At 43.4% G+C, this 24,682-nt stretch overlaps 5 protein-coding genes and 1 non-coding gene across 13 annotated transcripts in view; 5 read left to right on the top strand and 1 right to left on the bottom strand.

Moving 5' to 3' along the window:
- Positions 1–5,380, top strand: part of LOC132258378 (uncharacterized) — a 45,416-nt gene extending 40,036 nt beyond the window's left edge. The window contains exons 8-11 of the mRNA XM_059755687.1: positions 153–1,194; positions 1,261–1,374; positions 2,232–2,753; positions 2,827–5,380. Coding sequence (XP_059611670.1) covers positions 153–1,194; positions 1,261–1,374; positions 2,232–2,753; positions 2,827–5,220 — 4,072 coding nt within the window. The 3' untranslated portion in view covers positions 5,221–5,380. The remainder of the gene's footprint in view (positions 1–152; positions 1,195–1,260; positions 1,375–2,231; positions 2,754–2,826) is intronic.
- A 10-nt stretch (positions 5,381–5,390) lies between these two features.
- Positions 5,391–6,788, bottom strand: LOC132258387 (cleavage stimulation factor subunit 2). Its single transcript, XM_059755708.1, has 3 exons — positions 6,676–6,788; positions 6,528–6,606; positions 5,391–6,463 (listed from the first exon to the last, which is right to left on the bottom strand). Exons 1-3 carry the CDS (start codon positions 6,731–6,733, stop codon positions 5,440–5,442), a joined length of 1,161 nt encoding a protein of 386 aa, XP_059611691.1. The 5' UTR covers positions 6,734–6,788; the 3' UTR covers positions 5,391–5,439.
- A 221-nt stretch (positions 6,789–7,009) lies between these two features.
- On the top strand, positions 7,010–8,105 carry LOC132258390 (zinc finger protein-like 1 homolog). The gene is made up of 4 exons (XM_059755712.1): positions 7,010–7,116; positions 7,177–7,288; positions 7,357–7,689; positions 7,747–8,105. Exons 1-4 carry the CDS (start codon positions 7,015–7,017, stop codon positions 8,028–8,030), a joined length of 831 nt encoding a protein of 276 aa, XP_059611695.1. The 5' UTR covers positions 7,010–7,014; the 3' UTR covers positions 8,031–8,105.
- A 103-nt stretch (positions 8,106–8,208) lies between these two features.
- On the top strand, positions 8,209–11,538 carry LOC132258388 (D-beta-hydroxybutyrate dehydrogenase, mitochondrial). Its single transcript, XM_059755709.1, has 4 exons — positions 8,209–8,649; positions 8,708–9,463; positions 10,717–11,196; positions 11,390–11,538. Exons 1-3 carry the CDS (start codon positions 8,423–8,425, stop codon positions 10,814–10,816), a joined length of 1,083 nt encoding a protein of 360 aa, XP_059611692.1. The 5' UTR covers positions 8,209–8,422; the 3' UTR covers positions 10,817–11,196; positions 11,390–11,538.
- Positions 9,584–9,725, top strand: LOC132258979 (U4 spliceosomal RNA). Its single transcript, XR_009468298.1, has one exon. It is a non-coding gene; the product is annotated as a U4 spliceosomal RNA (small nuclear RNA).
- Positions 11,539–12,328: 790 nt separating the features above from the next.
- Positions 12,329–24,627, top strand: LOC132258386 (transcription factor kayak). 8 transcript variants are annotated; one of them, XM_059755704.1, is made up of 4 exons: positions 21,122–21,583; positions 22,442–22,541; positions 22,660–22,746; positions 22,849–24,627. In XM_059755704.1, the coding sequence occupies exons 2-4, from the start codon at positions 22,488–22,490 to the stop codon at positions 23,839–23,841; spliced, it is 1,134 nt and encodes a 377-aa protein (XP_059611687.1). In that variant the 5' UTR covers positions 21,122–21,583; positions 22,442–22,487; the 3' UTR covers positions 23,842–24,627. The 8 variants fall into 8 exon arrangements, with proteins under 8 accessions (XP_059611683.1, XP_059611682.1, XP_059611687.1 ...); XM_059755706.1 differs by having other exon boundaries at positions 21,122–21,470; XM_059755702.1 differs by having other exon boundaries at positions 21,123–21,615; positions 22,403–22,541.
- The last annotated feature ends 55 nt before the right edge of the window (positions 24,628–24,682 follow it).

Genomic DNA, 24,682 nt, shown 5'->3' on the forward strand with positions numbered 1-24,682 from the left:
AGTCGATGGAGAGAAGAAGAAAAAAATTAGTGTGCATTTCAAAACTCACACTCAATTTGATGACACTAAAGAGTGACTCTTCATCAGCTGATGAGTTGTTAATTAATGGTGGGAAAGTATTGATTACAATTGTACTACAATTTACTTTTCAGATTCGAGAGACCAATGGAACCGCTACGAGGCTTGATGGAATGCATTCGTGTGCAGTGGAATGAAGAGATTTTGTTGACATTGGGACGATGTGAGAATATATCCTCACCACCTCATTTTCTGCCCAGTTCCAACACCTCAATGATGGAACAGACGAACATGTACAGAAGTCCCATTGTTCATTCTCAGGGAAACTCCAAGATTTCTCCAGTTTTGTCCCCAGTGCTTCAAGTGGACAAGAAGTTGAAGCTGAACGAAGAACTTCGTACAAATTCACCACGTGAATCACCACAACTGAATCGTATTGTGGAACAGATGGATATTGATCAGCCAAATGAGAAGCATCGAAAGCACTCTGGTGACCGAAAGAAGTCCAGAGATGCAAAGTCTTCTCGAGTACAAAAGGTCATTCCGAAGATAAGTCTTTTGCCAAAGATTGAAACAACGACGGGATATGTGAGTCATATCAAGAATCCCCAGGAGATCTACATTCAGGACATTAGCTTTGTCACGAATCTCGACCATTTCATTGGAATGTGCAACGATGTGGCGAAGAATCAGGTGAAGCCAGAGGACATTGTTACGGATGAGATGTATCTCATGAATGACTCGGAGGCGACAAATCCAGCCAAGTGGTATCGGGCTGTGGTGAAGGGACGCAGCGAGAAGAGGACATACGACGTGCAGTTGATTGATTTTGGAAATACGAAGAGTGTGGACAAGAGTAAGATTCGCACATGTCCGGATGTGCTGAAGAATCAACCACGCGGAGCTGCTCACTGTTGTCTGTACAATTTGCATCCGCGCCATGGAAAGTGGACGGACGAGGTGAATTGTCTGATCACTGAAATGGTGATGTCGGAGAGTGTCATGAAGATGACACTGGGTATTCAGAGTGAGATTCACGTGGTGGATTTGGTTGTGATGAAGAATCTCAAGCCATTGTCAATTCGTGACACGCTGCTCAGTGTCAATCTGGCTCGTGAAATCCCGTCAATGGATCCGCAGATGACTCAGCTGATAAACGAGCTGAGGACGAATATTGTAAGATGCCTTTTCACACAGTTTTTTTGGGAAACTCTGCTTACCAAATCTTTCTGTTCTTTTCAGCAACGAGGACAAAATGCCAGACCCAAGTTCTTCGCGCCTTCGGCCACTGTGGGAATATACTTCTCGCCCAAAGTCATCCATGTGGAGTCACCGATGGAATTTTATGTAATGAAGGTGAGTTTGCAAGAGTATGGGGTATACAATTAATCATCTAAATACCTGATCATGGTAATTTTTATGCGACTAATGATCACGTATCGAGGGTTATAAAGTGCTCACGGTGTCGCTAAACGAGACGGAGAAATTACCTGAACTGTGATATGTTGAGAAATATTAGCAATCTTCACTCCTTGACAGACTTTCACCCAGGCATGCACAGGGTTGTTTGTTGAATTTGCAAATGAAAACTACTTGCTATATTCGCTTAGGACATTTAATTCTCTTGTGAACTACAAGATCTCAAAGTGTTATGAACTTTGCGACTTCCTTGTTAGTAAAATTGGAGGATACCGTTCCAATTTTGTTTGATAACCCTGTGAAATCTGCAATATTGCGTGATCATGAGTGCCTCTCATGAGTTGTCTTGATGATAAAATTTTGCGTGCGCGACTGCGAGGAGGAAATTGAAGATTGCTTTTTCAAAGATCAAATGAGTAATAAAAATATTTCGTGATTTAGTAGTGGAATTTATTTGCTTAAATTCTTCTGCCACACGACGAGATATTCAAATTGCTTTATAGTATGCGCCTCGACCATAATAGAGTGGAAAAAAGCAACAAGATAATGAGTACGAGAAAGATTCGACAATAATGCCTGAGATGGTTTATATTGGCAATCGCGGAAATTTTCAGAGACCAATCTTCACCTTGAGAGCTTTTGAAAAATTTGCATAAAGAGGGGAAAAGTGGTGTAAAATTCTTGAATGTCGTGATAGAGGTTTCGATCACGACATGATCAATCTTCTTTGAGAGTGATCTTTGGCCACAGTGAAGGACAATTTTTTCAACATTGCTCTCATTTGTCCCACACAGCACACGGATATCCATCTGTATGAGCAGCAGAAGCTAGCAATGGACCACTACTATGAGAATCAGACTCGAGAGCGTATCTATGCACCAGAGATTGGCGCGCCAGTGGCCATTTCCATCAACGATCACTGGTTCCGTGGTGAGGTGACGGAGGTGAGAGGGCCGCTTCAGGTGGAGGTGCAGCTGGTGGATGTTGGCACGAAGCACTTGGTGAACTTAAGGAGTCTCAGGATGCTCATTTCTGACTTCTTGAAGAATCTCCCCAAGGGTGTGATTGCATGCTCTCTTGCTCACATCTCACTTTGTTCTCGCTATGAATATCAGTGGCCAGCGGAAGCTACTGAGAAATTCTCTGCTTTGATTGCCAGCGACAATATTGAACTGTTTGTCCACAGTGAGAACTCCAATCGAAAGGACATGTACAATGTGACCTTGTACAGTGTGCGCAAAGACAAGAACATTTGCATCAATGCTCAACTTGTTCAGATGGAGTATGCTATTTCCACGGGATCGGAAAGTGTTCAGGTGAATTGTGGAATTTACCTTGCTTCTAAACTGGACACTAATCCAAATATTTCCCTCTCTTTATCACTTCCAGGTTGAGTTTGAGAAAGTCACTGATGATGATAGTGAGATTGAACCGACCTCATCACATGGAGACGGCAAGAACAAATCTGTGGAAAATGCGAAGAAATCTCATCGTTTAAATGCAAGGATCCTCAATGTTATCTCTCCTGAGGAATTCTATGTGCTCAATTTGACGTACATGGCGGGATTTGATCGGGTTCAGCAGATCATTGAGAAGCAGATGACTGGATATGTGTGTCCAGAGAAAATGCTGACGTGGAAGGAGGGAGATGTGTGCTTCGTGAAGACAGATACTGCAGCTGATCGCATTTGTGAGTGGCGTCGAGCAAGGGTGAAGCGTCAGGAACATGCCAAGGGTGGTTGTGTGGTGTTCTTGCTGGATTCGGGAATTGATAAGTTCGTGAAGATGAGCGACATGGCGCAGGTGGAGGACAAGGACGCGTGGGGAGCATGCCCAGGAGCTATTCGGTGTCATTTGTCAAATGTTGAGCCCACGGCTGGAAAGACGTTGTGGCCATCATCGGCAATTGATAAATTCAAGAAGTACTGCACATCGAAGAAGTACGAAGGATATGCCGTGACGATGATGGGACCGTTTGTGAATGGATCGGTGCCAGTGGTTCTGTGGGGGCGTGTCGAGGAGGAAGATCCGCTGCAGCCGACAATTGTCAGGTGGAAGAATCTGAATGAGTCTCTGGTGAAGCATGGCTATGCTCATCTTGCGCAGAAATTTCCCAAAACTTTTGACAATGAATTGATTGAGACGGAGATGGCGAAGCGGAGTGAGGAGTTTGAGCAATTCATTGAGAATCTCAATGCAATGACCAGGGAGAGTGTTCAGCCGGTGGTGCAGGAAAGGGATCCGCTGCAGAATGAATTGTCGGCGAAGATAACAAATGTGTTGGAATGGAAGCCGGCTGAACCATGGACGGATACCTTGTTTGTTGGTGTTTCCACGTATGTGGACAACAATGGAATTATCCATATGTACAATGTCCAGAATCGTGCAAGACTGGACACAATGCGTTTGATTGCAAATCAAGTCCTGCACGAGACATATCCATCGCCTGTGGAGCAATTCTGGTCGAAGAATCAGCCATGCATGGCACAATTCAGTTTGGATAATCACTATTACAGGGGAATTGTGAGGAAAGTGGATAAGGAGAAGTCTCAGTGTCTCGTGCAGTTCGTTGACTATGGGAACATTGAGGAGTGTCCATTTAAGATCATGAGAAAGACTCTTCTGTTCGGCAACATTCCAATACAATCCTATAGATTCAGGTTTGCCAATATTGTTCCAATGAAGAGTGATGAGCCGTGGCCAGTTGAGGTCCTGGACAAGATTCATGCCTACACGGTGGGCAATGACTGCACTGTGACACTGATTGGGACTCCTGAGGAGACTGGCGTCGCTGGTAGAATCTACGATATGACAAGTCTCAGGCTGGGAAGTGTTGATATGGTGAAGTTCTTGATTGAGAATGAGATGGCTATTCCTGCTAACCAGAAGATTGCGGTGAAGGAGAGAAAACAATTGGAGTGCGCTGAACCAGAGGAGAAGCGAAAGAAAGAGCAGGAGAAGGAGCCGGAGATGAAGTTGGACTCGCTCAGCAAGTATCAAGAGTACTTCAAACAGAAGGAGCTGAAGGAGCTTCTGGAGGATGACAAACATTCATCGGCGGAGTCCGATGAGATTGTGAGCAGCAGTGAGTCTGAATCATCAGGTCCGGAGGATGATGATCAGATGGAGACAGTTTCCTTTGGCGATTTCAATCCCGATTACGTTTCAACTGAGATTCCTGAACCCGCTGTGTTCACTACTCTCGTTGTGAACAGAGATTGCGAGGGTTTCTACGGCACCACCACGGAAGTCATTTCAGCACTGGATCTGTACATCTATCCAGATTTAGCGGGTCATGAGAAGATGCACAAGGACATGGACAAGTGCCTTCAGGATGCGGCTCCTTGTTATCCTGCTGTAACCAAAGTGACAGCCTTGACTGTGCCTTATCTTGTGCGCTATGACGAGGATAGTCGCTGGTATCGCGGACTTGTGCTGGACGATGGGAATATCGAGGATGAGTATTCGGTGAAATTTGTTGACTATCTCAACACTGAACATGTGAAGATCACTGATATAAAACCGCTGCACGAGAATCTCCAGGTTGTTCCTTTGAGGAATCTTCGCGTGAAACTCGCGGATGTTAAGGTGAATCAGCGCTACAGGAACGATGATGTGGAGAAGGAACTGAGGAAGCTGTTGCACAAGAAGAGGGTGTATGTGAAGATCGTGAATAGAGATCAGCCGCTCTCTGTGCAAATTTACGGTGACAAAGAAGCCAAAGTGGTGATTTACGAGTCACTCATCAACAAGAAGTTCTACTTGCGCCAGCCAAAAATTTGAAATTAACTACTTTTTCTACACATTTGACTTAACAACGAATATCCCAAAAATGAATTACGAAAGGGACCAAAAAACTACTGAAATAAGACTTAATTACCAATTTTCTTCATCATTATTTTCTACTTATTCTATGAAAAAACATTAAAGAGAAATAAACTCAATGTGAAGTATTTTCGTATTTATAAGTTTTATTAGCATGTTGGATTACAGGAAATCCTCTCAGCGTTGAGTGCTCTTCGCAATCTGCTCCTTGAGCACCAGAATGCTGTTTCGCTGCTCCGGCGGCAACATTGCAATCTGCTCGTCCGAGAGCTGGAGGACTTGCATGATGAGGGCCGCCTTCTCGTGATCGCTGGCGTCACTAGGGATGCCCCTCACGGCGGCTGCAGCCGCGGCTCCGGCGGGGCCAACCTGGGCTGCCGAGATTCCCGCCACGACGGGAACGTTGACTGAGGGAGGCACCTTGTTGGTGCGTGGATCAATGGGGCGCTGCCGAGGATCTCCGGCGGGGAAAGTGGGTGCCACCTGGCGAGCTGCACGCGGCGTCGGTCCAAAAGCATCCGGCACAGGTAATGGCTGCCCCAGGGAGCGCATATCCTGGTCCAGGGAGCGCGTGAGTCGCGGATCCACTGAGCGCAGATCGATGTCCTGTCCAAGTGGGGCGGAAAAGTCGTTTCGGCTCATACTCACAGGAGGAACGGGCTGCGGAACAGTCATCTGCTGCTGCTGTTGCTGTTGTTGCTGCTGCTGCAGCTGAATCTGCGTCACCGTCTGGTTGGTGAGCACAGGCGGCATCTGGTTGGGCTTGAACAGCATCGTGGCCGCTGTAGCAGGATCCACAATCCGCATAACCACCTGGGCTTGGAGGAGAGCGTACGCCAGCTGAGGATTCAGCAAGAGCATTTGGCGTGCTTCCGATGGATTGTTTTGAATGCAAGTCTTCATTTGCTTCATCAGCTCGTACATCTGCTCAGGCGGCAGCGATGCCACGGTCTTTGTGATGAGCTCTGGCGCGCTCTCGGGATCACAAGGCTCTCCATAGGGATTCTCCACTTGAGGACCCTGCAGCAGTTGCTGCATCTCCATCCGGGACTTCTCCGTACACGCATTGTCCACTCGTAGTGTTCGTCCACCAATTTCATACCCGTTGAGATTCCTCATGGCACTGAGGGCAGTTTCCTGGTCCTTGTACTCGCAGAAACCATAACCTTTAGGTTTGCCGCTCTCCCTGTCAAACACCAGTCTGAAAGAAACGAAAATACGTCAATATCCCCTGTCCGGAAGCAGATAAAACTCTAGCAACTTACTTGAGGGATATTACAGGACCCACTTCACTGAAGATCTCCTTCAGCTTCTCCTCTGTGGCTTCGTACGGGATGTTTCCGACTGTAAACAAAACAGGAAGAATGAAGCTCATCATGTTACTTTCAAAACCACACTATCGTCGCATCTTACCGAAAACCGATCGCATGGATTTGTCCATGATACTCTGATCTGAGTTCTTGTCTCCCATTTTTACAGATTATGTGTGAAATAACAGCAGAATTAAGACTTCTCTCCGGTCTGGAAAATTTGTTGACTGTTCACACGCGCTGCCGTCTCTGAAGTGATTACAGCGTCAGAGTGGTGGTGAAGCGAAGTGTATGTTAAGTTGGCAGCTCTGCTCCACGACGTCAAATGTAAATTGGGGTTGCAAGATTGAATGTGAAAAAATCGTGCAAAACAAGATTTTCTTTCGGAGATTTCTCTGTTATTTTCACTGAAAATCTAGAGAAATCCCGATAAATTGCTACAATGGGACTCTGTAAATGTCCTAAACGACTCGTGACCAATTTGTTTTGCTTCGAACACCGTGTAAATGTGTGTGAAAACTGCATTGTAACGAGTCATCCAAAGGTGGGACATTTTTTGTATATTTCAGCCACTTTTCACTGATTTCCATTATTTTCCATACAGTGCATTGTTCAGTCATATCTCCAGTGGCTCAAGGATAGCGATTACAACTCATCTTGTTCCCTGTGTGGTGAAAATCTCGATGCCGATGATTGTGTTCGACTAATTTGCTTTCGTAAGCAAAGTCTTCCGGAAGGCAAATTGGAATCCGGCTGATGAGAGACTCTCTTGTGTTCTTTGCAGATGTCTTTCATTGGAAGTGCATCAACAGCAGACAGGAGTCCCTGCCGCCCAACACGGCTCCTGGCGGCCACTCGTGTCCCACATGCTCAGAGAAGATCTTTCCTCCTGTTCATCTGGTGTCTCCGGTGGCGGATGTGCTGCGCAGCCGACTGTCGCAGGTGAATTGGGGCCGGAATGAGCTGGGATTGCCGCTTCTGGCTGACGAGAAGAAGGAGCAACGCTCGGGATCGAGCCAAGGGCCATCCGGAGTGACTAGCACGAAGTCGAAGGACAACTGGGATGTCTTCCAAGCGTCTCAGTCGCACTCCGTCCTCAACATAGACACATTCAACGGTAAGATGGTTTTATCAGGAATCGTGGAAGCAATGCTGACAGAATTCTTCTTTCCAGCGAGCAGTAGACGTCCTCTCCTGGCCAGAGAGCCTCCGATTGGGGCCTCGGACAGAGATGAGAACAAATACAAGCGCAGATCGGTTGGTGAACTGGTGAATCGCTGGACAAGGCGTCTCTACAGTCCATCTTCGCGTCCTCCGTGGCGTCGCACGTGGTTCATCTGCCTGGCAGGACTGCTGGTGTTTGTCCTCGTGATCTACGTGATGGCCAAAGTGGGACGCAGTGGCAACAGCGACGGTTTCTTCGACATGGACTTGAATCCCAACATCAAGTACGAATAGGAATCGATGGACATTCCGCGGTCGAGTCAAATATTTTATCGATATATCCTCTGCTCCCCAGCAAAAGTATCCCCCTGAATAATAACACCCTTTATTTCACTTTATTTTATATCAATGTTGATCCTTTAGCACGATTTAGTCGTGTAGAAAATATTGAATAAGAGGGCGAGTGATATAATTGCACAGATCTTTTTTACCACACTTCATCATGGGACGCGCGAAAGGTTGAGTCTGAGAATCCCAGCAGGGGGAAAAAATGGCCAGCGAATGAGGCGATGAGGAAAAGAAGAAGATCATTTTACCCTGAGTCTATCATGAAATGCAAATAAGACCTATCTAAGCAACCGCATCGATAACAAATTCCACTTGCATTTGACTTTCATGAGTTGGAAATGGAAGTCAAGTCTGTGCTGGCTTACCTCAGAGGATTCTCATCTGTCGCCTGTGCTGGAGCTTCTGGATTTTTGGGTGTCATGCTGAGAGATCAGTGGTTGAAGTACGCAGGATGGGCTGGAGTGGCTACTGGAGCCTTGATCATGGTCACCAGGAGAGTGGTAAAGAGAAGAATCTTCACCAGATCCCACGTAATCCTCATCACGGGATGTGATTCTGGACTGGGGTGAGTCGAATGGTCTTTATTCCAAAGAAAATCGGTGGCTTATGGAGATTCCTTGCAGATACAACTTGGCCAGGAAGTGTCACGCCATGAACATGACCGTGATCGCCGGAGTGCTGAATCCCCAATCTCAGGGTGCCAGAAATCTCGCTCAGCTGCCATCGCATGAACTCATTGTCACTCACATTGATCTGCTGCAGCTGGAAACCATCGCCAATGCTCATCGTGTGGTGCGGGAGATTCTGAGTCGCGAGACTGACTCGAAGTTCCTGGGATTGATCAATAATGCAGGAGTGATGGTTTTCGGGGAGTTTGAGTGGCAAACTCCTGACATTTTCCAGCGTCAAGTGCACGTGAATCTACTCGGCACGATGACCATCACTCACGCCTTTCTGTCGCTCCTACGGAAGCATCAGGGCAGGATCATCACGGTCACCAGTCACTGTGGGCATCAGCCACTGCCTGGCTTGGCTCCATATGCCGCATCGAAGGCCGCTCTGGTGTCTTGGACTGACACTCTGCGAACGGAGATGAGGAAGCACTCAGTGGACGTAGTGGAGTTCATTCCGGGCTCCTTCGTGACGGGATCCAACATCGCTGCTGGCCAGAAGGAAGCTGCCCTGTGCATGCGGAAGGCCTTCACGGCAGAACAAGAGGCTCTCTATTTGGACTACTTCAATCGATACAATTCCTACTTGGAGTGCATCGATGGGATGCGGAATTCCCTGGCAGAAAGTCATCCCAGGCTCTTGCGGGAGTTCGAAGAGGCGCTGAGGGTGGAGAAGCCCAAAGCGCGATACAAAGTGGAGCCGTTCAGGTAGAACAATTTGTCTGATGAATATCCTTAGAGATGTGCTCATTTTCCACTTAACGTATACTTCGCGCTCACAGCACCTTGTGCAGTGAGTGAAGTGCAAGGGCGTTGGAATGAGTCTTCAGCTTTGCGCAGAGGCGATATCGTAACCAATGAGGTTTATCCGAGGTGCGATTATTGCTAGTTGAAAACTTATGACCAATGTCCCGCCATACAGTTATGAAATACTAACTGGTATGGCAATTTTTGGAAGCCCCGAAAGGGGCAACTTAAAAACACTCACACAAAAAAGAAGTCTTTCTCTCGGGAAATTTCCTGGTTAGAAATGAACGACTTTCTTTACACAACTGAGAAAGTTTCAGCGAAGAAAAGAGGCTTTTGCCGGGCGTGAAAGGAAAAGCTTAATGTTTTTAACCCTCAAGTGTGCGTTCTAAAGAATGTCTATAAAGTATTTTTACAGTGCAAAAATACCAATTTTTTCTCACTGGCAGTCAATGTGATAAGAAATATGTATTTTCACAAGTGATATATTGCTCAAAGTCTCTCTTTCTTGGTAAAACCTTTTCGATAAATCTGTGAGCAATTGTGTTTGCTTTCTTTTATACTGTGATTCAACTATTTTTATTATGCGTTATCACATGTATCCAGCCAAAGTCAAATTTCCTGCACTTGTGAGAGCTCAATAGCAGATATTTCGTGCGTGACTTGGTGAGTCATCCATCTGGCATTGTGGATTCGTGGGCGAAAAAAGGGTTACATCAATGTAAATGATTTTCTCTTGGACAAAATTCCACGAAATGAGAATTAATTCTCAATAAAAGGCGACATTTGGACGGGCGAATAATCATGTTAAGTGAGCGGAAATGGCGAAAAATCTCCCATGACGATAAAAACACGGACAGAATGGTCGTTGCTCAGTGAATTGATTTTAATTTCTTCTCGTGAAATATTTAAATTCATCCTCAATTAATGTGTTTGTCTCCTCTGGGTGAGAATTTGGCGGGGCGTTTCTAGGAACTTGCTGCAGATTTATTGATTGAATTTCTCTATAAAGTGCTTCTACTTTCGAAACACTTGATCTGAAATTTTTGCCACAGAGAATTTAAAGTAGTGAGATGCTATGAAACATTCAACGTGTCATTGAGATTCTTTAATAGTCTTTCAGAACTTCTCAAATGTACTAAACCAAGTTTTTGTATTTCAATGCTTCTGACGAGAAAGTTCTTGCAATTGAAGTCTTTAATGTCTCTTTGCAGATACTTCGTCTATCATTGGCTGTTTTGGCTGTCGCCGACGGGGCCATTGAGGGATTATTTTGTGGAGAAATTCATGAAAATGCCGCAATTTAGCAAGTGAGATGTTAAGCAAGGTAAAAAGTGGAAGAATCAACAAAATCTATCTGATTCATCATCTGGAATTTAATTCACTTCCGGAGAAGCAGTCTTGCCGCCACTTATTGCCTATTGCTGTCTCTCTCGGCGTCGGTGCTTGTGTTCCGGGCAGAAGAGGAGGAATGAATTCACGAGAGTGCTGGCGTGTTTTTTTGTCGCCGCGTGGAAGGCATGGCACGAAAGGTGGCCTCTTTTCCCCCTTGCAAACTGCCAGCACAATTTTGCCCTGATGATCAAGCGCGGGTTTGTTTGGTGGTAGATTAGCTTTTGGCGCGAAATCGACACGTTGGCTGCGAAAGGACGGGAAACGTCTGAGCCCTGAAGGGAGAAACCCAACAGATTCAGGTGAGTCGTGAACTTGTTTCCTTTGGGTGAGTCACCCACTTTTTCTCTATATCAAACAACACTCCCCAACTATTGCTGATTGCACCTCGTAATTCCGGTGTTTGTTGTTTTGCGTGAATGAAAGAAGAGTGAGAAGAATGTCGTCTTGTGGTGCGATAACGCGGCTGATTCATAGGCTAATTTCACTCCAAAGGCGCCCCTCTGGTCACCACCCACAGGAGAAGTCTTTGGGGGATTGCAAAGTGGCGTCAAAAGACTGTGATTGATACTGACTGATAACAGTCAGTGCAGAGGAAACATGTTTATCAACATTTTACAATATTGAGATTATAATTATGGATAGGTCTTGCAGGTCAAGTTATTATAGTTAATCGTGTCCATAGAGTCAATGAGAGGTAGGATCTGCTGTCTGCTGAGGCCACTGCCAAGGCTTAGATCATTTAAACCTGACTTAGCGTGAATATTTTCCACCTGCTACACAATTCAGCACAGGAATTTAATATGTTTTCATGCCAAATTCATCATAAATAAACTGAAATTGTATATTGTTCTTTGTAACTCGAAAAATTGCCTCGTGCAGATAGAGCAGCTAAGCAAATTTCTCTCAGTGTACGTCAGAGATGATCGCATTTTGGCGGCCTCTTTTCCGTTCTGGCCACGACGGGGATTTTTTCTCCACACTGGCAGACTCTCTTCTCCATCTATGGACTTCCTATGGGCACACGAAGCTACTGTTTGCTCACCTGTGCAATTCTCGCGGCAAATCGCGAAATTCCACCTATTAAAACCGAGCGATGACTTCACTGTTTTTACCGCGAAAAACACATGACGTCACCCTCTTCTCCTCCATTCACGCGATCTGTCGGGACCGTTGGGAGTGTGAGTGAGAGCGACAGAGATGGGAAGAGTTGTCAGCGCCTGAGAAGAAGTATTTTGGCTGAATAGATGAGAATAGGAGAAATTTAGTGGCTCTTGGTTAACATGAGATACTCGAGGAAAGTCTGGGGTGATTATAGAAGATGCGTAATGGTGGAAAAGTGGCGGGAAAATGTGGAAAAGTGCGAGCGAGAGGGGCAATCGCGTGAAGTTGAGCGCATGTGCGACGAGGTTGATGGCGCGTGAGTGTGTGTTGGTGCATGAGTCATCATCGCAAGAGAGTTGTTTGTCAATTCGGCCACCACTTCTTTGTGTCAAAAAACGGAGTTTTTCCAGGGAAAACGAGCCAATTTCTACCTGAATACCGTGAATTTTCCACGTAGTGAGCACGCACGACACGTGAAAGTGTGAAAACAGGCTAATAGAGTGAAGGTGTGGCTGAAATTGTGAAGTGTTGTGAGAGCCAGGAGTTGAGGCCTCACTTGATTGCCACTTTGCTGGACAAATTGCGTCTTTTGTCACGATTTTCACGCTCCCAGAGACGAGGAAAATCAAGGTGAAGAACATGAAATTGGAACCGTGTGATGCTGATATCTCGGGAAGTAGCGACAACAGTCAAAACTCATCCGACATCGTGATACGGCAAGATATTTCGGTGAGTTTTCATCATCTCACACTTTTTCATCCACCTTTCCCTCTGGTCAGAGTCTGGCTAGGAACATGACTCTGCATTTTTCCCGGGTTTCACACGCGGACGCTAATTTTCGCCCACTGTCACACGATTCTCGTTGAGAAATCCATTTATTAGGCTGCAGAGAGATTTCCCCAGAAAACAGGAAGAGGCCAATTGTGAGTGTGAAAAGCACTCAGAAACCGCAGGGATTCACGCAAAAAAAAACGCCCCATTCATTCATCAATCTCATGTGGCAGGTGGCTAGAAACGCCCCAAAGAGGCGCCACACAATTTGACCTCTCAACCACGTCTCGACCTTGACAGGAGAGGCAGGAAATCGCCGAGGAGTGCTTCGAGGGCAACCCAGTGACGAGGGAAGAATCCGCCTGACCTTCACAACTGCCGGCTGTTCTTTGGCCACCCAATTTTCCCCAGAATGGCACGTGTTTGTGGTCAAATGGGGCAATATTTAGCATAAAAATTGCTATTCTCCAATTTTAAACACTCAAAGCGGGTCTTTCATTGAGAGAAAAAGATGCTTTTACTGCAAATCATAAACAAATTTAGAAAAGATTCTCTTGGAGTTCTCAGTTTGAAATACTTACGACTTACGAAACAAAAACACTGTTAACTCTGTTAACTAGTAAACTTTTTATCGCTTTTTTTTAGTCGAAATGTGGGAAAACACAAAAAAGTAATAATTGGAATGTTGGTTTCCCTTAAAGGACTTCTCATAGATTGCTCAATTGGAAATGCATGCGCAAACAGCAGAAACAGGGATCAAGGTTCAAGTAGATTCCCATGCGTACCCCCTTTGCACTCTTCTGCCTCACTTGTATGTTAATCCGTCGCTACTGGAGTGTCTTGAGGTCTCCGCATTTAATTCACTCCATTAAAATCAGGGCCAGCATGTTTTGGTTCAGTAGTTTTTTCATCCGAAGCAAGCACGTCTGGGTGAATTCAATAAAATAAATTACATTATATCGGTTTCGCTGGTGTGTTTATTGGAAAATGTGTAATTCATACCAGTAGATTTGTTGTTGTTTAGCGTTATTTGCTCTCGTGCATGGAAAATTTCCCAATGCATCCGAAGAGTGAGCGTGAATCTGATCTGGGGAGCGATGAGATGGTCAGATTGAAGGGAAATCCCTTCTTGACTGAGCATGACCTTTGGCATTCCAAATTGGACTTTCCTATGAACTTCCAAATGGAATTATGCTTGTATTGCTCTAGATATTTTCCCCATTCCACCCTTGAGGTTGGTTCTGGGAAATTTAAGTGTTCTCTTGTGAAATTTATATGTTTGAGTATTGATTGAGACGTTTTTGGGGATTTCCAGCCGCAGAGGCTCTTTCATAATTGACGAGAGGTGCTTTTAGTGAGATTGCATAAAGAGATTAAATGTGGTTTTGATTGTATAACATATTCGTAATAACTACTTTGCGTGAATTAAGCAAAATTGACGTCGAGAACAAGAAGATTTATTAGAATAACATCTCTGAGTGATAGCATTGAGTTTTATCGTGCTTTGTCGAGTCTCCTAATGCAGACAGTCGTATAGAAGTTAAAGCAGATGCAACCTTGAGAATCTTTGTAAGAAATTCACATTTTTACGAGTATAAAAAAACAATAAAACGAAATACTATAATCTTCCAATCAAAGTGCATTGAGCATTTCAAATTTATCGTGATAATATTGCAAGACCATGTAAAAGGAGAACAAATTGACGACCTCCGCAATACATTTTCCTTGCATAGTTGTAGAGAGGATGGCAAATAAGTATTCCCATTGATTAGAGAGAGGGAGAGTGGCTATTTGTAGAAGAAGTAAATTAAGTGAATTTGTTCCTTGTTAGAATGGCATTTTCTTTATCTCACATCTAATTAAGGAAACAAGATAAAAGTCTCCCATTTTCTTTTTCTCCTCACTGCATATCGCATTAAGAGTCACTTTTATGATCTCTCACCATGTCAGATGTGCTCGTTGATTGATGTAGAGCGTTTCGCGTTGTCGTTCCATTGAATTAAAATTCACATATTCTCATTCTTTCCATCGTTGTCGACAATGGAGACAAATACGAGATACTTGAGAGTGAGATTCCGAAAATTCCTCATTCTGTAATATTTTTGCAATTTAATGCCATCGACTTTGATTGACTGCCTTCGATTGATTTGTGTGTTACAATCAATTGGAAAAATCTTGAGCATTACACACTTTTTTTTCAATCTCTAACAACTCGTCATTTTCTCACTAATCGCCAGTGACGTCAATTGGAACAATAAATTGGTGATTTGTGCACCTTTGGGTCAAGATATAAAGTTGTTGAAATTGCTGGCAATTGATAAATGAAGTGTGATGGCGATTGATTGTGGAGTAAACCTTGTTTATTAATGCTCTTCCCTCGCACTGATAAGGCCGATTGACGCCATCGATTGAGGAGTGAATCCCAATGGTTTACGATCGAGGTGTTGCCCAATCCATTGATGAAACAGAGTTTGTATGTTACCAGGTGTCAGCGAGAGAATCACACCTTAATAAGTTCTTAGATACAATTTTCCCCATGAGAACACTTTAATCAATTCGTTTCGCGATATCAATCAAATCAATGTTTAGAAGATCATCTTCTACCATTGCCTAATCTCTTGTGACCTTGAAGGTGTGAACTCTAGAATTTTCTCATAACTATACACATATCAATTCTCCAGAATTCTCCAACTGTTCATTAAGTTGTGCGCAGTTCTGATATTATACTCTTGTTAAACATCGTGCGCCTGTGATATTACAAATCAAGCGCTATCTGACAATTCGCTGTGTGAATGTGTGGCGGTCGCCCCACCTGAATTGGTGGGGCAGCCTGCAGAATTCACGGTAAAGCTCGCGCGATTCACGCGAAAAACGATGACGTCAAGGGGCAATGAGAAGAACATTCCGCATGGCATCGAGGAGGATGGTGGAATTTCTATGCTTCGCGACATATTCTGAGAAGTCCAGAAGTGATTCTCAGAAGGTTGATGAGATTTCCCAGTGATGCGGAAGGAAGAGAGAAGCAAGCGCGTGTTTGGAAGGATTTTGTGCACTGCTAAAAAACATTGGGAATGTGTGTAGAGAATACACTGTGCATACTTTCCTCACATATGATACGATATTTGCTGCGATGTGTGCTTTTTTACTGCGAGAGTGAAACAGAATGCTGTGATGTGCATGTGTGAGAGGGAGATGAAGTGATGCCATTTGCTCGGCATTGCGATTACACACACAATTGGTGAGCTTAACGCGACGACGACGTATAAAACCCAAGAAATGATGACGCATTCCTTCAGTTATACACAGAACAGCGTAGCGCGAAGTTGGTGAAATTGCCAAACTATAGAGGCATTTCAATTCTTCCCTAAACTTGTAATACATAAAATTTTCAAGTGGTTTTTCCGACGTTGAAATATCCATCTGAGCTGCAAAGTGGATTAAACATACTCAAGGATAAATAGCGGTTCAGTGCGTTGGAGAGAATCCAGAGAAGAGAGAAGGAGTGTGAGTGTCAAGAGGATATTTCTTAAAGAAAGTACGCCGCATAGACCAATGCAAGTGTAATTATTTTGGATTTATTGCTAAAGATTGTGCAATCTATTGGAGTTCTTGGAACACAAACAATTTTGAAGGCGTATTTTTGAAGGCACGAGGAAAGAAGTGTTTTTGTTAATATAGGCAAAGTTGTGTGTGAGGAGTTACATAATTTTCTTGGAGACACTAATCGAATTCAATTGAATTTGGTGTGTGCAATTGACTTTTTGACCTCGTATCTAATACATTATTCACTGGGTGACCGGGAGACTGCTCGTGTGCAGTCAACAATTAAATTTGGAGTGCCTTCGCAAGAGAGGGCATTGATAAGAACTGTGTTTGCCAAGTGAGGAGGAGGAGGACCAGCCAATAAATGACGCTCGACAGTAATATCTTCAACGACGTCTTCCTCTACAGTCCATTCAATAATACGAATGCCCCCCTGACCCCGGTCTCAAAGATGGTGAGTGTCTCTCTGTGAGGTATTGAATTAAAGTCCGTTGCGCGAAATGACAGAAATGGGTGAACAATCACGATGATTTCACTGGGTTGATTTTCTTCACATTGTGTCGCCTTTGATAATGAATTTCAGTGGAAATAGCTTTCTTGGACTCTGACTGATAAGACGAAAGTCTCCATTGTACCCCCAACTCAACACTATCAAACGGCGAAAAGCGCCGGGGAGTGAATTTGTATGTTCTTTTCCTTGTCGTGCAGCTCCGCAAGAAGAGATGATGATAAGGAGAGCAACAAAAAGTCCCTGTTATCTCTTAATTATTTCATGTATAAAGTCTCTCTCTCTCTATTTCACTGTGTTTACTTACGGAAAAAAAAACAATTGTTTGTCTCCGCACTGTTGTAAATTTTTCATACTAAAAAACAACTCCTCAAAGGGTGGAGTGAAAATTGCGATTTTTGCCAGAGATGAATTCCATTGATAACATTTTTGGCAAATATGACATACTTTATCATATGAAGAAATTGTCTGTTTCGCTGTTGTAAGTTCAGCTCTCAAGTATGTCGTCGTCGTATTCTCGAATGTCTTTTTCGCGAGATTCGTGTCTTGTTTGTACTGTGAATTTTTCACGACATCAATAAAAGGTACTATTTGTTCGGAAATTTGTCTGAAATTTTACAAGAGTCGAAGCAGCAGGAATTTATGTGTAGTAAATATTTTTGCTAATTGGTTTCGTAAACAGCAATTTCCCACCTTTGATCGTACAAAACTCTTCGAACAACTTCGCAAAATTCCCAAACATCTTCGGGGGTAATTTGGCGCTTCTTAAATGTAAAAATTAATTAGAAATTTAACAAGAGTGCAACGGAGCCTCAGTAAATAATTTGCCAATCGTAAAATTTCCCCCGAAAAGCTTGCGTTTGCAAGGAACGTCTGGTTTTCTTGTGGGTTTTTCCACACCTTCAGAGAGACAGAGAGTGTGTGCGTCGTTGTATTTGGCTCACTTCTTCCACGCGTTTTTATTGAGGAGAGCGAGAGGGGAATATATAAACAGAAATTTATGCACCTCGTGAGCGCTTAGCTTGTCTTTCACAATGATTACGCGAATTCGTGATATGACGACATTGATCAAAAGTGAACCGGAACTCGCGGCGAGATGAAGACGTACAACCAGTTTCTGTTATTGGAAAACATGCCAAATTTAGTAAATTCACTTGCGAGAGTTTTTGGCAGTGGAAAAAAAATCAACAAAATCAACCTTTCACTTGCATTTTCTTCAAATGAACCAACAAACTTGCGCAATGCCTTTATTGGGAACACGTGCAGCTGCTCAATGGTGCTCTATGGCGTTGCATTTTATCCATTCTCTCAATCTCTTCCATTGAAAAATTGCTTTTGGTTAATGCGAAAAGAGACAATTTCGTATGCAAAATTTGTCCAATATGTGTGTATAGAAGAATTCGTAAAAGGGGGTTCCTTTGTGCTCTATCAACAAGTTTAGGAATACACGCAATTTTCTATACAATTACTAATTTAAATTTTGACAAACACGATGGGAGAGTGAAAAAGCTGTAGAGGGAAGCGAAGACGACGGTGTGTACAAGAGTTCTTTTTGAGTTCTTCTATGCGCGGGAATAAAATATAAAACGTCGCGACAGGGTCTTTTGCTTGGCGACAACTCTGCGCCACTCTTTGATCGCCAAACACGCTATATCGTCTCTATTTTCTGCACATGTGTCGGTTGATGTCAATATATTGTTCACGGTATGGCACAGAAAGAATGACGGTGAATTTCGCTGGGTGTTGAGAAAGGGAGACAGAGATAGAGAGAGAGCGAAATTTAAGTGCAAAATTTCACGGATCTTAACCCATTGACACGACAAATACGACATGTAATAATCCAAGAAGTTAAGAGTTTAATTTGATATTCACTATAGCGGATCCAAAGACGTCACTTTTCCTCATAATAATTAAGCAACAATTTCAATTATGCGGGAATGAGGACTGATTTTAAAAATAGATTTTACTGCAATAGGATGAAAATGCACAACACTTCGCGATAAGTTAATCGGTACTCTTGGGTTGATCAGCAAACTGGCTCGCGCGTCTGCTTCGCAACTCATGCCTCGTGATAAGAGTGAGAGAGATTCAATGTGTGTGACACTCACTGGCGAACACTTGTGGGGTGTGAAGGGGTTAACGCTTGTCTGTTGCAATGTGAATTGCCAATGAAGCTGCACGCCACTAATGGTTGCCCAGAAAATCACTGACAAACTGGGCGGAGATGCATTGAGAGGGAGTTTTTACTGAATCACAATCTATAAATAAAATTAAAATAGACTGCAAAATATGCTTAGCCAGGATTTATTTGGAAGATAAACTCACTGAGCACGTGCTGTTAATGATTTTTCTTTCACTTTTGGTTTGTTGAACCTTTTGTATTTTGGTCGGGAGAATATCAACCAATTGGCTCTGCTTATCGTCACTTTGGATCATGAGCAATAGAAATTTTTTCTAAGTGATGTCTCTTGGGCGCATTTCGCCTTCGACACGCTTGTTTGCTTAAGATATTGAGTTGTAGATTAGGGAAATATTTTCCTCAGTGCCCTATGGTTTTGTTGCGACTGAATTCCACTACCTCTCTTCTTCAGACTTCCTCTGACCTTCAACATGTATTTTGCTAATTAGTGTTTGTCGACCATTACTTTTCCAATGAATTCTGTTATTTTTATGTTTGCATATTGTTGTGATAGAATTCTTCTGAGAAACGTTGATTTCTGGAAGTGCGCTTGAGACGACGGAGAAGTATTTTATGGACACTTTCGGGGATTTTATTGGTTTCGCAAGAATACACTAGTCTTATCACAATTCAATTTTTGCGTAAGCCTTGCGCGAAAGATACGACAAAATTCATTGAACATTTCCAGTTTGAGGTGCTGAAGTGGTAACAACAAAGAGCGGGATCACCCTGTGTGTCGTTGAAATTTTAAGTGTCAGTGCCTAGATAACACTGATAAGAAGTTGGTGTGTAGAGTAAAACTTTCCCAAAGTGATTTTTGAGCTCTGAGAAGGTAGAAAAACGTCCATTAATGTGCTCTTGTCGCGTCAGTCTGTGTCCGGAAATCGGTGGCAATTGAACTCCTGACCGAAGCTTTCTTGTGGAATTTGCGTCGGGGACAAAAAATTTCGTCAGAACAGACAATTCTGACAAGAAGTATATTTAAAAGGTGAACATTATTATTGTACATTTACTGGATGGAGGGAAAAAAAATCAGTCATCCTGTTTTATTCTGCGTTTGTCGTATGAATTTTTTATAGCCACAATTTGCTTGCTCAAGTGTTGTTTTCCCCCTCGTGTTCACAATGAAATTTATTTAAATTTAATGACAATTCCTGACCCCCTTCGTCTCTGCCTTGCTGGACTTCCTCCCCATTGACCAGGAGACACACTAAAAGTCCAGCCAACGTACATTTTGCTATTAAGTGATGATGGAACAAAGAACAATTTAACATCATGTGCATGTTTGCTTTCTTGCTGGAAGTGTTCTTTGTCTCTCCTTGCGTGCTTTTCCCCTCCTGACTCTTGTTGTTCAATTCAATTGTGAATTATTGGCTTTATTGTTTCACACGCGCGCCTCATCACTTTTTATTATTTGTCGCCTCTTGTCTGCCATATATTCAACGCTACAAAGGCTCCGGAGGTGACATTCCCAATTTGAGATATGATTGAGGAGATGCAAAATCAGCATCGCGGAAGAGGATGCATGTCCGGAAGGATTGAAGGCAGTCCAAGGTTAGGAGAGTTTCGTGCATTCTCGGTGTGTCTATTTTGAGTTGATCCAAGTGTTTTCGACTTACACCTTCCACCTGTATTTGTGACGACACTCTCAGATCTTACCCGTCCTACACAGCATCTCATTTTCTTAATTCTAAATCACAGCAATTGAGATTTATTTATACACTCGCGGCGGTTGTTACGAAGGTTAGTGAGCACTAAGTTGGACGGGTTTGTTGTTTGTCTCCTATGATCTTATCAATTAGAAATGAAATGTTTCAAGTCTTCATATCGGGGGAATCTTAATAGTTTTTTCTTTCTTTCTTGATATATCATTGCAAACATTACTTTTGATGTGGAGTGTCTTGGAGCCCTAGTTTGGGCCTTTTCCAACGACAACCTAAGATCTCGGACACGTCTTTCCAGATCTTGTCGAGGGCAAAGCTAGATCAGATCACGAGTCTTCTGACCAACCTGACTACACCTTATCCCCACGTAATTCGCTTGGGAGTCGTGACTGGTCGTGCGATCGGTGCAAATTTGTCTCTCTCTCGCTCTCCGCCATGCGGTTGTGCGAGCGAGGAGGTGAGAAGGAGGCTCAGAAATACAATTTTGGGCGTGTGGCTCTTGTGGGCAGAGGAGTGTGAGTGTGAGGAGAGAGAAAGAGAGAGAGATTTTCCGGAAAAGTCGATGATGGGAAGATGTACGAATTACAGTCGACCCAGAGCCTCTTTGCAAAGTGGATTTGGGGCTTTTTCTGAAAAAGCCAACCTTAACGAACGAACGAAAAAAAAATCATTTATAATTTTGTTTTTAATTTTGCTCTAAATTATCTCTTTTTTTCCTGTATAATCATTGACTTTTTTGCCGAATCGCCAATCGAAAGTGTGTCTGCAGAATCAGAAAAATTTCACAATTTATCGCAAGATTCTCTCGCACGTTTATTTCCAAATTTTTGTGTCTGTGTGTTATGTTTCTGTTTTGGCCTTTTCTCTCCGACGACGATGATCAGTGAAAATATCTGAGGAATTTCTACAATAATTGCGTCGTAAAATTGGGAATGATTGCTCGTTTTTTCGGGTAGGGAAAATTGATTAGCCGGATTTTTCTCGAATATTTGGCGGATTTTTTTGGTGGTGACGTAATTAAGAGACTTTAAAATAATACAATGAAGTGTATTAATAGCGTGGGTTATAATTAAATCATCCTGCAATGGATGTTGTTTAGGGTCACGAAGTCTCTCTCTCTATCTCTCTCGCTCTGTCTCTCTGCTGTGCAATTTCTCAATAAGTTGCAATCTATTCTATATAATTTGTCTTGGAGTGGTTTTATTGGAGAATTATTGCGTCGTGGTAATTTTTATGGACAAGTTCAACACTTTAGAGTGCTCTTCGATCCCACACAAGACTGTAATGAAATTTGTGAATGAAGTCTAGCCTAATACAAACTTTTGAGGTGGTTGCAATGAAATGATTGCTCAAATGTCTGACTTTTGATGGTGTTTTTCTTTTTTGATTTACCTGAGTTCAGAAAATGTTTCAAAATACGGTTTAACCTCTTGGCACATTTGAGATTTCTATGCCGAAGCTGATGCGAGGACGTCACCGTCTAAAAACAACACTTTTATTTTTATAATTCTCGCAAACAGACAAATAGACTGGCCAGATAGGCAACAGTCGTTGGTGGAGGAGGAAAAAAAAAGTCGGCAGATTTTTGAGAGGCATTTTCGTGTGAAATTTTCCTGCTGAGCTTTACTCTCTCATGCTGATTCAATTAAAGGAAAATAGATCCAAGCGGCAGTTAATTGAAAGCGTTTTGGCCTCTGCAACTGTGGATTTTCCCATGAGAGATTATTATTTTTTCTCAGAATTTTCACTGACTAACGTGCTCTATTTTCCACCCCAAGACTATCATACATTAATAATATCGAATGCAAGAGTGTCTTATGAGATATGGATGCCTGTGAAATAGCAAATATTTTAGCCACTGAGCTCTTTATGCAACAGGTACTTTGAGGATATAATGAAAAGGGGGTCAATTTAGGCCATTATTGTGTTGCCAAAAATCCATTGCTGGAGTGATTTATGACGCCTTTTCGTTAATATTGTGCTTTATCTCTTGCAGCTCGTATCTTTGGATGGGATTCACAGTGGAGTTCCGACGAGAACAACAGCTACTCTCACTCCGACGACACTGAGGAATATCGAACAGGTAAATTACAATTGAAACATTGAGGAAATTCATTCGCAATTTCCTAGTCACTTATTGCAATGCTCTATAAATGGTTTTTCTCTTTTTCTCTCCTGTCTGCAGACTTTTATCGAGTTGAGCAGCGAAACGCCATCCTCTGTGCCCTGCCAGGCGGGTTTTGTACCACCTCTGGCTCCCTTTCCGTTTGAGCAGGACCACAACAGCCTGGGCTCCTCGGGATCGGGTTCCAATTCGTCCTGGCACACCCCTCCGCCCACCATTAGTGAGGATCTGATCTCTTCCGTGTCTCAGGGCAGCTCCAGCGACGGCGCAGCCACGACTGCGTCCAGTGGGAACAACAGCAAGGCCACCCCAGCGCCGAGACGCAATATGGGCGGCCGTCGACCAGCCAAGGCGTGCAATCTATCGCCGGAGGAGGAGGAGAAGCGCAAGATTAGGCGCGAGAGGAACAAACTGGCGGCTGCCAGATGCCGAAAGCGTCGGGTTGATCACACGAATGAGCTGACAGACGAGGTGAATGGACTGGAGAAGAAGAAGCAGGATCTTCAGAGTGACATCCAGGCGCTGCAGCAGCAGAAGGAGGAGTTGGAGTTTCTGCTGGAGTCACACAGGGCGCACTGTCGCCTCAAGGGGCGTTCATGCAGTCCGCTAGACGTAAAGCCACACGCCACGATGCTGGAATTGTGCGACAGGATTAAGTCAGAGCCGGTGGATGTGGATGGTCCGCCTTCACCGAAGAGAGTGCTGCTGTCGCAAGCCGCGAATCCAGACGTGATCATTCTACCGCCCATCACGTCATCGGCTGGAATGGCGAAGCCAGTGCGTCCCAATCGTCCCAGTTCCCTCAATGTGCCCCTCACGATGACACCATCGCAAGTGCTGGGCGTGAGTGTATCCGGGAAGAGTGTGACGGAGTTCGCGGGCGTGCCCATCACGACTCCTTCCAACGGCATGTTCAACTTCGACAGTCTCATGGACGGGGGCACTGGCTTGACGCCCGTGTCGGCGCCTCTGCAGCCCAATTGCTCCGTCCAGAAGAGCCCCCTCGAGCTGGCAACGCCCACGAGTGAGCCCTCCAAGTTGGTTAGTCTGTAGAGCTCACATCTTCTCCGCATCCGCTTGAGTATTTTTTCTCACTGGAGAAATGGACAGTACGACAATGGATGAGGAGGGAAAGGCGGCGTTGTGATATTTAATTTTAACCTAACACAAACATTTTAAAAGAAAACGAATAATTTGCGCACCGAAAGGGTAACATTTCGATTAAAAAAAAACCCATTCAAACATCCTTCGGTAGTATGAAGAAAAGAAAAGAAACAATATTTAAAACGATCAAATTGGAGTTGCTTGTTAAGTCATGTTTTGCAATTGTGGCAATATTTAAGAGAGAAAAAAATTGTAAATGTTAAAAAGTCGTGCTTTAAGAGAATTGAGGAAGATTTAAGCAGTGAAATTTAGTTGAAAAACCCCCTAGTTTACCAATTACTAGATGAAAAGAAAAACTGATGAAATCGATACCAATTAATGAGAATTTTTTTCTATTGAACCATATAAGAATTTTTTTTGCTAATGATTGAATTGTATTAATTATTTAATTGTAAGGTCCACTGTTTAATTTTAGTGCATAAGAAGCGATAAAATACATTTTTAACCACTTTTTGTATTATTGGAGATGCTCAATTGTGAGTGAGATGTGAGATGTCGCAATAATGGTGTTTAATTTATTAGTGATGAGAAAGATTATAAAATGAGAATCACAGTGTAGATTTATTGATTACAATGCATAATAGAAAATGTATTTTTGATGCCATATATTTCATACATCTATTGCTATTTTGGAGATCATTGTGAGGAGAGAATAAAATTGTGAAAGAGAAAAAATGCGAATTTTTTTCCTGGGTCGAGACTCTCGAGATCGGATCAACAGTGGTCGGGA

This window comes from Phlebotomus argentipes, unplaced genomic scaffold, assembly GCF_947086385.1.
Source record: "Phlebotomus argentipes unplaced genomic scaffold, Phlebotomus argentipes genome assembly scaffold_4, whole genome shotgun sequence".
NCBI lineage: Eukaryota > Metazoa > Arthropoda > Insecta > Diptera > Psychodidae > Phlebotomus > Phlebotomus argentipes.